The sequence below is a fragment of the Girardinichthys multiradiatus genome, chromosome 12, assembly GCF_021462225.1.
Source record: "Girardinichthys multiradiatus isolate DD_20200921_A chromosome 12, DD_fGirMul_XY1, whole genome shotgun sequence".
NCBI classification, from domain to species: Eukaryota; Metazoa; Chordata; class Actinopteri; order Cyprinodontiformes; family Goodeidae; genus Girardinichthys; species Girardinichthys multiradiatus.
Window position 1 is genome coordinate 42,581,310 of NC_061805.1, and position 15,814 is coordinate 42,597,123.

The 15,814-nt window shown below is 37.3% G+C and overlaps 1 protein-coding gene across 19 annotated transcripts in view; it reads right to left on the reverse strand.

Annotated features, from left to right (window-relative positions):
- Window positions 1-15,814, reverse strand: part of kcnt1b (potassium sodium-activated channel subfamily T member 1b) — a 128,691-nt gene that overhangs the window by 35,340 nt on the left and 77,537 nt on the right. For all 19 annotated transcript variants that reach the window (XM_047380921.1, XM_047380914.1, XM_047380922.1 and 16 more), the window contains 8 exons: window positions 14,671-14,754; window positions 11,939-12,033; window positions 9,677-9,857; window positions 9,073-9,237; window positions 7,306-7,442; window positions 6,399-6,462; window positions 6,086-6,194; window positions 5,890-5,998 (listed from right to left, as the gene is read on the reverse strand). In XM_047380921.1, the coding sequence (XP_047236877.1) occupies window positions 5,890-5,998; window positions 6,086-6,194; window positions 6,399-6,462; window positions 7,306-7,442; window positions 9,073-9,237; window positions 9,677-9,857; window positions 11,939-12,033; window positions 14,671-14,754 (944 nt within the window). The remainder of the gene's footprint in view (window positions 1-5,889; window positions 5,999-6,085; window positions 6,195-6,398; window positions 6,463-7,305; window positions 7,443-9,072; window positions 9,238-9,676; window positions 9,858-11,938; window positions 12,034-14,670; window positions 14,755-15,814) is intronic.

Genomic DNA, 15,814 nt, shown 5'->3' on the forward strand with positions numbered 1-15,814 from the left:
TGCGGTTGGTCCTGGGTTCCTCCTAATGCAGGACAATGCTAGATCTCATGTGGCTGGAGTGTGTCAGCAGTTCCTGCAAGATGAAGACATTGAAGCTATGGACTGGCCCGCCTGTTCCCCAGACCTGAATCCGATTGAGCACATCTGGGACATCATGTCTCGCTCTATCCACCAACGTCATGTTGCACCACAGACTGTCCAGGAGTTGGTGGATGCTTTAGTCCAGGTCTGGGAGGAGATCCCTCCGAAGACCATCCGCCGTCTCATCAGGAGCATGTCCAGGCGTTGTAGGGAGGTCATACAGACACGTGGAGGCCACACACAATACTGATCCTCATTTTGACTTGTTTTAAGGACATTACATCAAAGTTGGATCAGCCTCGAGTGTGTTTTTCCACTTTAATTTTGTGTGTGACTCCAAATCCAATTGATCAATTGATTTCCATTGATGATTTTTGTGTGATTTTGTTGTCAGCACATTCAACTTTGTACAGAACAAAGTATTCAATGAGAATAATTCATTCATTCAGATCTAGGATGTGTTATTTGAGTGTTCCCTTCATTTTTTTGAGCAGTGTATTTACATTGTACATAGATTCTCACTGAAGGCATCAAAACTATGAATGAGCACATATGGAATTATGTAGCAAATGAAAAATTGTAAAAGAACTTTGGATATGTTTTACTGGAAAAGCATTTTAGGTGACCACCTCATAAAGCTCATGGAGAGAATGCCAAGAGAGCAAAGCAGTAATCAAAGCAAAGCAATTTTGAAGAATCTAAAACATAAAAAAAATGTTCACACATTTTATTTACTATATAATTCCATATGTGTTCATTCACAGTTTTGTCGCCTTTGGTGAGAATCTACAATGTAAATAGTTATGAAAATAAAGAGACCCTTTAAGTGAAAAAGTGTATCTAAAAGTTTTGACCGGTAGTATACAATGATTTAAAAAAAACATGAATTAGGTGCTCATTTAATCAGATTCAAGTTGGGATTCTGGCAGGGTCACTACAAAATGTTCATATTGGTTGGGTTCCTTGCAGAGACCTGGCTTTTTAACATAGTCCATACAATGGAACATAGAGACAACTCCAAAAAATGTATATTTACCTATTTTTCTCAGTTCAAAACCAATCTGAATGATTTGGATCAATGCTCTAACTACTGACTGCAAAACAGTAACATAGCATGATGCTACCACCACCATGCATCACAATTGGTACAGCACCTAGTCTGACCTGTACTTAGAAGAATGATTAGAAGTATGTTTGGAGGTGTCAAGGTGAGACTTTATTCTGTCAGACTAATAAGTACTGTCAAATACACCCTTTTTGAACAGCTGCAGTCATGATCACCAAGGACAATTTAAAAGGCCTTGGCCATGTGACCTTAAGACATTCTGAACCACAATCAGAATCAGGTTATTCAGGCAAGATTGTGTGCAGAAACAAGGAATCTGACTTCAGTTTCAGGTGCCGATAGCATACAGACATTTAGCATAAATATATACTTCTTAAATAAATGTATACTTACTTATTCTCAGAAAATCCACAATCAAATCTACTTTGTGCACATGATTCTTACTGTATGAATGGTTCAAAAAAATCATTGGAAACCCAAATTTGTTATAACATCTGTACCCCTGATGAGTGAATGTAGACTCCTTACCACAACTGTACCTTGTGCATAAATCAGATCACATAATAAAACCATATAATCATTAATTGTTTATCTAAATTGGACTGAAAAATCATTGTAACTGAAAGAAATAAACTGTCAGCCTCTTCGCACTCAGTTTTCCTCAACTTCCTAGTGTCTAGTTACAATGATAATCATATGAAAGAAAGTTTTGAGGTGATTGTTTTCAGATATGTATGCTGTAACTTTCAATGATTTTTATAGTGTTTAAATTACCACCTGTGGCTGAGATACAGACTTTGAGCTATTATCACCTTCATAGGCAGAAGCATGTGTGAGTTCCCATAATAAACACAGATCAGGGGCCTCATGTACAAAAGACTGCACAGTTTTCATACTAAAAGTTTGCGGTAGGGAGAAATTCCGAAACTTGCGGTGCACAAAAAAATTCAGATGTATGAAACTGTCCGTAGATACGTCACTGTAGCCTTTATACATCCCAATTTGCAGTGGATTTGACATAGCTGCAAGTGGCACTTGGACCTCCCCGTCCCCGCCTCTAAATACATATGCAAAGAAGTATAAATAGCCGGAAGTCACCCATCACATGTCCAAATAACCATGGCAACGGCGCTGTGACAGTCAAAGAACCGGTTCCTTAGAGACTGTGTCTGCTAACCATGAGGGAGTTTTGTAGTGAATTACAGCAAACTAACAACTTCTTGAATGACATCGGCGACTCAAACCTGACTTGAAATAAAAAGGTTGTCGGCTCAAACCTGTTAAGTTCTACAGTGTCTGCATCAAATCCAGATGGCACTCTAGCTGCTGCACTAAGCTCAATTACAGCTTAATGCTGATCAATCGAATGACGTGAATATTCCTCCCATATTTCTGTTAGGAAGACCATCACCACACACTTTACGTGAAGTACTTTAAAATCATTCAAGACGCCACATAAAAAATAGGAAATCACCTAGAGTCTGCTTGAAGTGTGTTCCCAACACTTATTATAGTATAAAGGAATCATGAGTTGGGGAGGCAAACATGCCATTGCATTAGTGAGACACATTAGCACATCATAAATAGGTTGCTCATATATTGAATGAAAATGCCTTCTATTCATAAATTTATTTTCACTTACAGATGGGGCCCTTATAGCAGTATGAGTCCAGTCTGTAGCTCTGATTACATTCAGAAATCGTCTCTTCACTGCAATTCCCCTGAAAAGCTCCAGTAAAAAGGATCACAGCATATTGAGAACTGGAACTGGCACCTTAGACGCACGGTTCCTTCTAGTTTCCCGCTGTGACACTGAGGCCAGCTCCATGCAGAACTCCAAAATAATTGCCCTAGGCAATTTACACCGGTCGATAAGCCATGTTTCATCATGTGCCAGCAGGTCAGTATCTCTGAATAAGTCTTAAGTCTTCCGTCCTCCTTGTGCCAAAGCTACTCTGGTATCACTCCACATCTATGCACAACTTTACGCAGCTATTTACACGTGTGATTGTCTACAACTTGTCCACCGTAGGAATCATCAAACCTGACTTGTTAGGAATTAATCTGCTTTCTTTTTCTGTGAGAAGAAAAGTGCTCCTTGAATGATTCACATGCATTTTATGCTCCTCAGTGCACAGACCGATGAGCAATTACATCCACAGGTGACAAAAACGGAGTAAGTTTTACAGTGTACATCCGACTGAGGTTGTTTCAATCATTTTCTGAGGTGTGTTACATTATTGTATGAGGCTAAATGTGGTCTGGTTTAAACTATAGAAGCTCAAACTCATGACAAAAGCACAAGGTTTGATGCTCCATGAAAGAAATAAAGCTGAATGTAGTCATATTTCAGTGGATTTAGGTGAGTTTTAGTTCTCTGTAGTTTATTATTGTCAATTGAAAAAGTTTGTGTGGCTTCCACACATTTCCGCAGCAGGTAAAAAGATTGCGTGGTTTTGCGCACACTTTCACGCAACGTTTTACATTTTAGTACATGCCGAGCTATGCATAAAACATTGCGCCACAAGATTTTTGTACATGAGGTCCCTGGTGTGTTTCAGAATTGGCAAGGGCAGCTGATCAGAATAATGAAATACACAGGCAGATTCACAATCTATAAGAAGAAACAGGGTAACATTCAGTGAAATGGTCTCTGCTGTGCCGACAAAGCACCCTTCAGTCTGGACCAGGAACAGTCCTGGTAGCTATAAATACACTTCCACAGAAGAAAATCTCTTTGATTCAACTATCAAGTCAAGTTAAATCTGTTCACGTGAATAATGACCAGAAGGTGAGTACAAGAAAAGAACAGGGCCATAATGACATCTTCCATTTCTTTTGGAGAACAGAACCAAGGCCTGAAGCTCAGCATTTGATTGCTATTGATTGTTCTGGACTCAGTGGTGATCCCAGCTGCATGGAGGAAAACCTTGAAAGATAATGGGACAAAAATGTCGTTGAGTCCAAACATCAACTTAATTTAAGCAATATCTTTAAAAGGTAGCAAATGAATAAGTGAATACATTTAGCCACTGAAATGATAATTACAATGTTGCATGTGTTAGAGACAAAATTAAAATGAGACAGCCTCATTCATACATGCTCTCTTCATTCTTGCAACCTTCCTAAAAATATTCATACTACAAAATCAGTTTTCCAGATATTTAATGATTGTGTCTATAGGCTGTACGGTGGCACAGTTGGTGGCACTTTTGCCTGGCAGCAAGATGTTCCTGGGACCAAATTCCAGTCTGGGGTCTTCCTGCATGGAGTTTGCATGTTGTCCATTCACATGGGTGGGTTCTCTCTGGGTACTCCGGCTTTCTCACACAATCCAAAAACATGACAGTAAGGTTAATTGGTTACTCTAAATCCCCCTTTGGTGTGTGTGCTGGAGATAAGAACCCTGAAGACAAGGTTAACCACAGGTTAGCCACAGTTAACCTCGAAAGCAGTATATATCAGTGAATCTCAGCAAGCGAGAACTTCCATTACCTTTTAGGTTGTATGCAGACATGCTTGTAGAATCAGTTCTGGTGTTTCAATAATATAATCTAGTTAATTAGTCAGGCTACCTGCTTGTGTGGAACTTGCTTAAAGGGCATACAGCATCAAAATATAAACCCAGAAAACCTTAAAATCCTAGAACTATGAAAAATAAATAAATCACAATTGGGCTTTCTATTGTTTTTTTAAGAAAGTGAATTTAAAATGAGCTTTTCAGAAGAAGAGCTATTTAAGTCACACCCATTAACACAGGAAGATGACATAAAGCGTCTAACAGCACTTACTGGAAATCTCTCTTTTCTATGATGGCTGCATATTGGCAACACAGGAAAACTATGGAGTGAGCTTTTTGTCGCAGAGATCATCTGTGCAGAAGACGGGGGTGAACATTGTGGAAGTATATTTTTTGCTTCAGTTTTAGGTAATAATTGAAATCTCGTTTCCTGAAAGTTAGGTTTTTTTTCTGATTTTAAGCCCCTCAGGTAGTTTGTAATCACTGCCGCTGTTCTTCCTGCCACACAGAGGGTTACTTGATGAGTAAGCAATGACATCAAGTGCATGAGCCAAAGATGTGTTGGAGCCAGACTTCTAACAGGTCTCAATGGTATTGCACTTAAAATACTAAATATCAGGCAAATTGCAGCACCTCTCCCCAACATCTGTCTCAATCGATGCTGAGATCCAACAAAAACAACAAAACCAAACCTACCAACAAATCTTCCAAACTAGGTTCTGAATGTAAACACAAAGCCTAAATTTTAGTTCAGCTCTGTATTTGCTTACTTAAAAATGAATACAAATATGAATAAAAAAATTGCAAACACTTGCTAATTTAAATTGACACATTCCTTTGAAGAGTTAGTCATATTCAGTAGATAAACAGTTGCCTGGCTTTTCTTAAGCGAAAAAAAAAAAAAACATCCACAGGCTAGCTCCTATAAAAATCAGTAAATCAGGATGCTACATGTTTGTTTCCTCTGTTCAAAAACCTCTTGTGTTGAATGTGCTGTTTTCACTGTGTCTGCCATGCCAGACTGTGCATATTCAATTTAACTCTACAGGGTACAAATAGACCTTTCAATTGACATGAAGTGCATTTGAGTAATTGATTTCATGTAAAACTACTCCTCTACAATATGACAATCAAAATTTTATTCTGCCGAAGCTGGGTGCCAATATTTGTAACTTGTGAACATTGTTTATAATTACAAACAACTGAAGTGGTGTTCACTCACTGTCCTCTGGAGGTGTGAACCAACAGAGTCACTAAAGTGGACGTGGCTGGACACACGCAGTTGAGGGCCAGCATGGCGAACTTGAACTCCTCTTCACAGACAACATGATCTGTTGAAATGTATTCATTTACAATAATTTCTAAATCTGACCAAAATTGCTCTGTACTTTTGAAGGCATTTAATTTTTTGCACTTACCAGCAAATTTTACGTGAAACTTATTTTCGGGTTTGAGAATTTGGACATACAGAGGGCACTTGGGAGCGAAATCCTTTGCAGCCCAAGCCCTTAAAATAGTCTGATGATCCTATGGGAGAAACATCTGGTTTAGTTGTTCATCTCATTATTTATGACATTTTAAAAAGCCTGTATAGACAACTCAGGATGCAATCTAAATATCTTAAAGTTCCTTGGCAAAATGAAAAGGAAGTATAACATGAAGGAAAACAACCCCATTAAAACTGTTCATACATTAGAGGGTTAATATTAGGAGCCTCTTTTCTGGACTTACAGCAGCAGTTCGATCAACTTCATTCCTGCTGCTCAGGATGAAGCACGCCTCAGCATTGTCCATCCTAAATAAATCAGAGACAGACAATGATGATCTGGCTGGGTCCAGTGCAGTGAAGGCAGGGATTTAGCCAAATATAAAATTTTATATTTAGGCAAATTGATGTTCATTTTGGATGAATGCTAATGTTCTCAGACAAAAGCTCTAAAATTCAAAAGCCCAGAGCTGGGATGAAAAATAATCTTTAGATAGATGGCACTGAACTGTAAAAGTTGCGGAAAATGAGAGGTCTGTTTACAAAACTCCAGAGTGAAATGGGCCCACAAAATCAGGCAGGGTAGTATGTATACATCCAGGAAATGATGTTGGATTACATCTAATAAATATTAAGTGCACAACCCTACATTTCTAACTTTAGTCTTTAATATTTTTATGTTGATTATGCAATTTGACAGGAAAAAGGGTGGAGAGACAAGGGGAAGACATGCACAAAACCCAGGAATCGAACCGAGGACACCAACATCATGGACTGTAGCCTCTGTGCATGGTGTCCCTGCTTTACCAACAGAAACACACAACTGTGAAGCAATTTTACCCCAACATATAAAAAAATTATGACTCAGTTGTAGAAAGATATTAAACAATATGTGGCTACAATACTTTGCAGCAATTGATTTACTGATACAGGGAAAACTTGTAGGTGATAAAAATTCTAAAACACTTATTCCTGTTAATGCCTCTAGCCTTTGCTCTGTGCAGATAATAATTGTAGAGTAAAATCCCATTACACTGATGTGCAAGCAGAGGGCAGCCAAAAGGACTTGTAGCTAACGTACCCTGTAACTGCATCTTTTTGGCTTTGCGTTGCACCACTTTGATTTTACACTGTGTGAAGGCTATAACTCACTTGGCCCTCATCAGGTCCTGGTCTTTAAGGGCAGATCCTTGCAGGTAGATTACCCTCTGAGACCACAGAGGGATCTGCAGAATGCGTCGAACCTGAATATCTATTTCTGTCGGGCACAGGATCACCACATAGTAGTCCTGTAAAGCACGCAGGCAATGTTTCGTTTTTGAGATTTCATCACATTGAAGGTTTATGAGACATTCAAAGGCAAAATCTTCCTTATAACGTGACACGCACTATGTACAATCTAGCTAAAACTAACAAATGTGTTTGCAGAAAAATGTAAGAAATAGAAAAGCTGCCATTACCTGGTTGCACAAGTGTGGACAGAGCTACACTGCTACGTTGTTAAGACAGATTTTTGTTAAATTTCTGCGTTCAGTCTTCTTGAGTTTACACCTGGCATCAGAAAGAGCAACTCGCACAATTCTGTAATAAAGTTTTGCTGCGCTAGTAGGATTTCCCTGACATGCATCCTTAAGCTAAAGCCACATTCTGCAGAAAGAGTAACAAAGGATCTAAAGGATCCCACTGTACAAAGGTCAGGGGAAGGACACCAAAAAATGCATTATATCTACACACCAAGGTTATAGTGGAGACAGGCATCACTAATTTGAAATCTGGGGGACATCGGTGACATCACAAAAACTGTATTTATCTCAAACAATGTTGAAGAAATAAAATAAAAACTTGTCAAAGAGGCTGCAAGACGTTGACAGTAACACTCAAGGTGCTGCTTTTTGGCAAGTACCCGTTATGCTCCAATTGTGACAACAATCCCATGTAGTGTCCTTATGTTTGAACTAAGGAGTAGGGTTGCAAGACAGGTTTTTGTGAGAAAAAAAAAGTCTGTTGAAACCTTGGAAGAAATCAAATTTAAATTTTTGGTCTGTAATTAAAAAGGTAACATTTAAAACAAACAAACAGATACCACCAACATGCATCACCCAAAGTGCATCTTATGCACCGTGAAACATGGTGTTGGGTGCATTATGCTGTGGGGTACTTTTCTTCATCTGAAACTAGTGTTTACATCATGGCCAATTAAATTACCAGTCAGTCTTGATCCAAAACCTTTGGGTGTCTGAGAAAAAGCTGCAGATGAACAGAAAATTCAAGTTTGGAATGGCTAGCCAAAGAACAAAACGAAATCCAACAGAAACTCTATGAGGTCACCTGAAAAAAGGTTGTAAAGAACAGATCTCCTCACAGTCTGACAGATTTAGAGAACTTTTGTGGGTTAGAATGGACAAATATTGCCAAATCAAGATATTATAGGGTTGACAGACTTTTACTAAAGGAGACTCACTGGGGAAATTCAATCAAAAGGGGTTTCAAGAAAGTCTTGCTTGAGGCTGTGCACACTTATCCCACCAGGTTTTCAAAAAACAGGCATTTGGACCAGTATGCGCTGCCCGAGTGCAGGCCAGTAACCGTTTAATTTTTATATCCACACAGAAGAGGATAAAAAACAGAACAATTATTCCCATTTGCAAATAACATCAACAGTTAAAGCTTACTTCTCATGTCTCATTTGGAGATACTTCAATATTGAAATTATTTCTTTTAAGGACACTGAATATCCTACGATTATTCCATTTGAAAATAGCAGAAAATATAGCAAAAAATACTTCTACTTAAAGTGAGTACATGTATGCTAGATGACTGGTTGGTGGTTCAAACCCTGGCTTTCTCTGAGTTACGCTGCAATGTCTTTAAAAGGTGCACATAACAGAAAAAACACTCTAAAAACACTGTCTGCTGTACCTGCAGCCTAGGATGAGCATAAAACTCATTGAGAAAATCCATCAGCAGGTCAATCTTGAGCGAGCTGACACATAACACAACATGTTTCTCAGTCTGCGCCCGGTGACGGCTGTAGTTCCCTCCAAGCTTCTGGCTCTCCATCCACAAGTATGCCAGTTCTTCAAACTGACATGGTGAAATAGAAACAAGGGTTAAAAATAGTGCAAGAGGAATTGATTTCTTTTTTGGGCACCAAACTTTGAAAAAAAAAAAATCTCCTACAATTACTGTAGTTTTACATGAACAACATTTCATCGGGAAATGTGAAGCAGTGGAGTTTTTCCGAGTTGACATAATTGCCGGATTCATAATACAGCATGTATAAACTGGCCTCTAATTAGACCGACATTTTGACTGAGATGCACAAGCTCCTCCAGTATCCAAAAGTCAGAAAATGTAAGCTCCTCATTAGTTTTTGATTTGCTGTCAAGCCACATCAGCAGCAAAAAGTGTCCTGTTAATATTTGATTACAACCTCATACAAAGGACATCTATGCAAGCAGGAATTTCAAATTCTAGGTGAAAGTTTCTATGAAGTTTGCTTGTTTAATCATGTGGTACATACCTGCAGTGGAAGGACTACCAGTGCCACACAGATGAGAATAACCACCAGTAACTGTGAGGGCCAGATCTGTGGAGTAACATCCCCATAGCCCACAGTGGAGAAGGTGACGATGCAGAAATAAAAGGAGTCAAACAGGGACAAGTTTTTCCCGGCCCTCTCAAGGTGCTGAATTCCACAAGCTCTGCAGATAGAAAGAATGCATTATTCACATCCCACCAATGTCCTTCAAGTAAGGATGATTAAAATGAAAACTCATGATAACGCATGGTTAGGGGGGTTAAGGTTTTAGTTTGAAGACCACAAACATTTTCAGTCATTCTGTTCCTACATTTTAAAGCTATTTTGCCAGACAAAGTGGCAGTGACCAGAGTTTTCTCTGACTGCATAGCGTAGTGCTGCCCTTCCCCTACCTGTTTCTGTGGGCTCGGTCAGCTAGCTGAATCAAGGCTCCTACTTTTTTGAACCCTTGGTTAAAAAATGCCAAATTTGGCTGTTTGGAAGTTTTTCTGGTTTCATAAAGAAACAACAACAAATAAATGGTTCATATAACATAATTCCAATGAAATAAACAGCGCTATTTCATCACCGCTTGAAAGAATTGTGGCTAAACTGTTTCTAATAAGACCAACTACATCATGTTACGCTTTGTTTTAAAAGTGTAAACCAAATCCTACAGTGAAACTGTTTTATTTTTACCCAAGTCTATCATACTGAGAGTCTCATATTAGCTCATATCTAAGGTAAAACATGTCTCACAGGACAAAATGCCTTAGGATTACAATTTAGCTCTCAATTCAATCAAGACCAAAGGGCACCAAAGTCAATGCAGTGTCGGCTCCTGCTCAGTATCTCACTTTGAAGTGACAACATTGATTGTTCCTTCAGTAATCTCCTTCGGTGTTTGTGCTAATTCATTCATTTGTTTGTTGTTTTTTTCTCAGAGAGACTGAAGATTTAATCAAACCCTGAGACACGGGAAGTTGTCTGACTAGATGGGTGGTGGTCATGGTTCAGGAGGAGTCACCTCTGGTTAAAACAAATTGGTGCTATAAAAGTCCAAATCAATATCACAGAGTGAAGAATAGGTGTGCAACTGAGCATCCATCAGTTTTATTTGGTTAGATGTAAACCTGTCACAAGAGTTACAAGGCATGATGTTCAATGTCAGGAAAATCACTGGAAAGTTTCTAATTAATTTTTCTATCTTTAACTTTATTCTTACATTCAATTTTACCATTTAGTATTGGGCTGAGTTCAAGATATATTTACAGTAATGATGTTTTATTCTTACTTGAATAAGACAATACATTAAACTGAGCTGTTCTGAACTCCAAAATATGAATATAAAGGTGTGCTTACCACTTTAAATCATATTGATCACTGGTATAACATGCCATAGACAATTTAAAATGTGAACTCTGAATTTATGTTATCTTTGTTTGGAAATAATAATAATATCCTGTTTACTGCAGTTATTTTCTGTCTCACAATGTGGTGCCACCTTTGGTCCTAAAATAAATAATTAATTATCATCAGTATAGTAAAAAATAAACGTAATGAACTTTTTCCTCTTAAATATTAGGTTGCATAGAGCTGTTATTTAAAAGGATCTTGTAGAAAAAAATGGAATATCTTGTGCTATAGGTTAAAGAAATGTGCTGTAATTCTTTTAGTTGGGTTGTAATTATAACCTGAATGATTTTAGTGTATTTGTATATTTTTTGGGAACATTGAGCTGTTTTAGATAAATTATTGTTTTATGTATTTTATTATTAGGACAGTTAAATTCTGAATTCAGCTAGAAAGTAATCTGTCTTAAAAAATATTTTTATTTATAACTAATTGAAAAGAAGTGAAAAAAATTTAAATTGGCAGGTCAAAGCCTTTCTAATTGTCAGTCAGTCATTTTCTACCGCTTATTCCATAGTGGGGCGTGGAGGAAGCTATCCTCGAAAATCTGCCAGAAATCTCGTAAGCGGTGCAGCTCTAAAAAATTTAAACAACAGTAATTAGCTTCTTATCTTTAGATTTGCACCTTAATAAATCCGATTGTTTTTTACTTGGTTGACTACAACAGAAGTTATCTGATTAATCATTTTAGGTGCATTCGAAGGTTCATATTTTGCTGCATTTTACAGGATGTATTTCAGGAAATGTACGTCCTGCAGAAAAAAACTATGCACATCTGGCCTCACCACTTTTACCACAACCGGAAATTCGACATCATGCTTTGAGGTGTTTAAAAAACACATGTTGACTCACCCAGTGAACACCAGACAGAGTAAGGTGCAGATGAGGATGAACACTTGGTTGAACATTGCGGAGTGTGTCCTCTGGATGGCACGGTGGAAATCATTCTGGGTGCAGAAGAGAAGATTATAGTATACATATTTTCTCCTGTGCACATTCACTATATCATTAACTAGGAAACAGAATATAGGATTTTTCACTGGACTAAAAATAAAAATATCTGTACAACATTAACAAAAGAACAGAAATTGGGAAAAGCGCAAGAAAACAGTAATTCTGAAATGTAAATCTCATAGAAGACTATTTTAGTCTGCAATTCTTTCTTTTTACAGTCACTCAGAAAATGGTCACTATTTGTAGTCTCACATACAGACCTATTCAATACAATATAATATTACTGAAAAGGTAATCTATTTCAGTAACTCAATCACCAATTCAAACACATTATATTTATTATTTAGAATGATGTTTTCAACCCTTTATTTCTGTTAATTATGATGATTTTCCACTTGTACCGTATGAAAACACAACATTTAAGAGAAATGTATTGCTTCAGACCAGTAAAAAACACTTTTACTACAAAATGTGGGCCTAAAGAAAAGTATGGTTAATATCTGCTTAAAGGTTGTCCTTTTCAAAAGGTACTTTTAATCTGATAAAAAAGCCTCATCAGAACCCCTGGTCTATTTTATTAAAAATGACTGTAGTGTGCTGTGTTTTTAGAATAAAGGCTAACTGTGTAGTTTCCTAAACATTTCATGTCATATTTAACACAACTAACCTGCATTTAAACCCGACAAATATGCAAACTATACTGTTGCTTGTACTTTAGTATACTGTCCATCTTCATATGAACCAGCTAATGAGTGGTTCTCAGTTGCACCTTGTTAGCATGTTCTGCCTGCCACCTCCTCCCTGCTGGCCCCAGGTTTTACCATCTGCTGACTACAGCTTTGGCATGAAGCTCTCATCCTGAATCACAGAGATAGCACATATTACACTGGCTATATATGGTCTAACTCCTTTAAAGGTCTTCAAGTGGTTACTTTGCTTCTGTCAAAGTAAGACTGATCCAACATCTTTACAATTCTGTGCATTGTTTCCTTTTTAGCTGCATACCTTTGTTTTATATGCATAATCCAAATGAGGTAAAAATAAAGGCTTCAGCTGCAGAAAAAAACTTGATCATTTTTAGGCAACCGTGACCGCATCCTTTCTCACACATCAGCCAACTCAATCTGAATAAATCACTGGTTTTAAATTTAAAGGCCAAATAATTACACAGCAGACTAATTTATCAAAGAACCCAGTGTTACTGATAACATTGTTACATGAATGCTGACAGTATTAGTGCCTTTAATTAGTATCTTGTGGACAGATTAGATGTATTTACAATTCCAGAGATAGCAACTAGCCGAAAAGGAAGGTATAAGGCCATCATTAAATTATGTTCAGTGACAGTGTTTCAAAATCAACAGCCTCTACAGCTGAAGGCATTAATCAGCTTCAATACAACTACAGGGAGGGTAGTGGTCCATCAAAACCTGCGAAGTACAAACTGTATAAACTGAAGATTGTATAAGTATCCAGCGACTGATGCAACACATTCTAAATGAAGTTTGGACAGGGAAAATGTAGATCTAGTGTGGTAATAAAAAGAACAAAAGGTTATTTCAAAGAGGTATTGTCATCATTGGAAGGCATAAAAGCATCCATGAAAAGCTGAATCTTTGAAGTGTCATATTTAGTTTTTCATTGAATGGGCAAGATTTTGATTTAATTGTAAAGCAATGTTTACCGAAGAAAGACTGGAAGGGGTTTAAATATTTATTCTTCTACAGTGCATAATATACAGTGTTTAAATGATAATGTGTAAAACATATGCAATCTCCAGTCCCTTAGATGCCGCAACATAAAGAGAAATACCTAACCCTAACCCTAAACTGACATAACTAAAGGGATTTACTTTGGCAAACCTTATTAACTACAAAAAAGAGTTTATATACAAATATCAAAAATTATTTGTCAAAACAAGACACCTTGAGTTAGCTTTTTGGACCAGGAGGGATCTGGGAGGCGCCACAATACCGAAAAACAATTCCAGACCTCTATTGAACGAATTGGATATGGCACACTTTGGGAAAATGACATACAGGAGAATCCAGAACTTTATGGGTTATGAGTCCAAAAGCCAAACTCCGTGGTGTCCTTGGCTAATGTCCCTTACAGGTACATTTCAGTAAATTGGAAAATTATTGAAAAAGTAATTTTTTTTCAGTGAGTTAATTCAACAACTAATGGTACATTTCATGTATTTATTTCTGTTAATTTTTGTGTAATTATTGCTTCCAACTATAGAAATTCCCAGTTTTCTAGAAAGTTTTAATATTATACAAGACCAATAAAAGTGAGTCTTAATACAGAAATGTCAGCTTATCGAAAACCATGAGCAACAATGTCGCTGAAAGGTGGCTTCGAATGTGTTTGTGGGAAAAATAAAAGTAAATAGCACTGTTAATCACTTTGTATCTTCGATGACAGAATGACCTAAAAGAAAACAATGTCAAAAGTCAAAATATCTTAAACTCAGGAATACTTAAGGTAACAAAACATGAACAATCATGTTTTCATACTGTCTGCAACATGTTTTTCTGTTTATCTTTCTGCTAACACCTTTCATAGTTATAAAATAGTAGTTTATACAGCTAATAGGTACAGAATCTTGTTCTGGAAACAGGACTTACGATCATGTTCTCCAGTGCACCTTTGGCAAGCCAGCAGTTAAGAAATACAGGGACAAATATGTTTCTTAATGGAGCCCAGAAGATCTAAAATGAGAGAGAAGTAGACAAACAGAAGGGTTAAACATATTTTGGTTCAGCCATATTCTCTGCACAGACTGCAGGGGATCAGAAATAAACAAATACAAGCTTAGCAATATGAATTAATATTGTTCAGTCAGGGATGTGATATACAAAGATTAATTTATAACATTCAAAAGTAAAACAAAGAAAAGAAAAACTGTCTTTGATAAGACTTGAAACTGACAAGAGTTTATTGGCATCCCTTATTGTTGATTTTATATTTAACATGTCAGACTTTACTTTTACCTGGTTAAGCCGAATATTTCATTTTAATAAAGAAATTAAAATGGAATTGACAAAACAACCTTTTGTAGCAGTTACTACCAACAAGCAATCTCTGTACTTCACAGTGAGGCATCTGCTTCTGCCAGCAGGTATTTGTCTCACTCTTACTTAACAAGTAAGGGTGGCATCTTCACATTGATTTTCAGATCCTTCCATATATGTCACATAATATTAAGGTCTGGACTCATGAAGGTCCATGAAGGAATAATTCAATGTGTTTTTTTCTCAGTTATAATTGAGTGATTTAATTGTTTTTGGTCATTAACTTGTTGGAGGACCCATACCCTGCGACTAAAGTTCAGCTTCCCGACACTGGGAAGTATGTTTCACCGCGAGATATCTTAGCAGATCTGAAACTTCATTGTGGACAGATTTAGGGTTCCCTGTGTCAGAAGGAGGAAATCAGCTCTAATACAAATCAGGGTCCCCATATGTTTTATAGTGGGTATAATACTCTCTTCATTGGATGTGACTTTCCAAAAAGCTTTAGTTGTGTCTCCTCAGTCTAAAGGATATTCTCCCAGAACCATAATGGGTTGTATACTGAAGGCTGGCTTTTCTGTGGATCCCTCCTGTGTCTTCTTCTTTATGGTTCAGAATGAGACTTATGGTCTGATCTAAAATTGATGTACATTGACTTTGGATGGGTTTGGAATGTATTCTTCTGCCTTTTGCTACCAATCGCACCATCTGTCTGCTCAAACTAGGATAGCTTTCATTCTTGTGTCCACATCCAGGA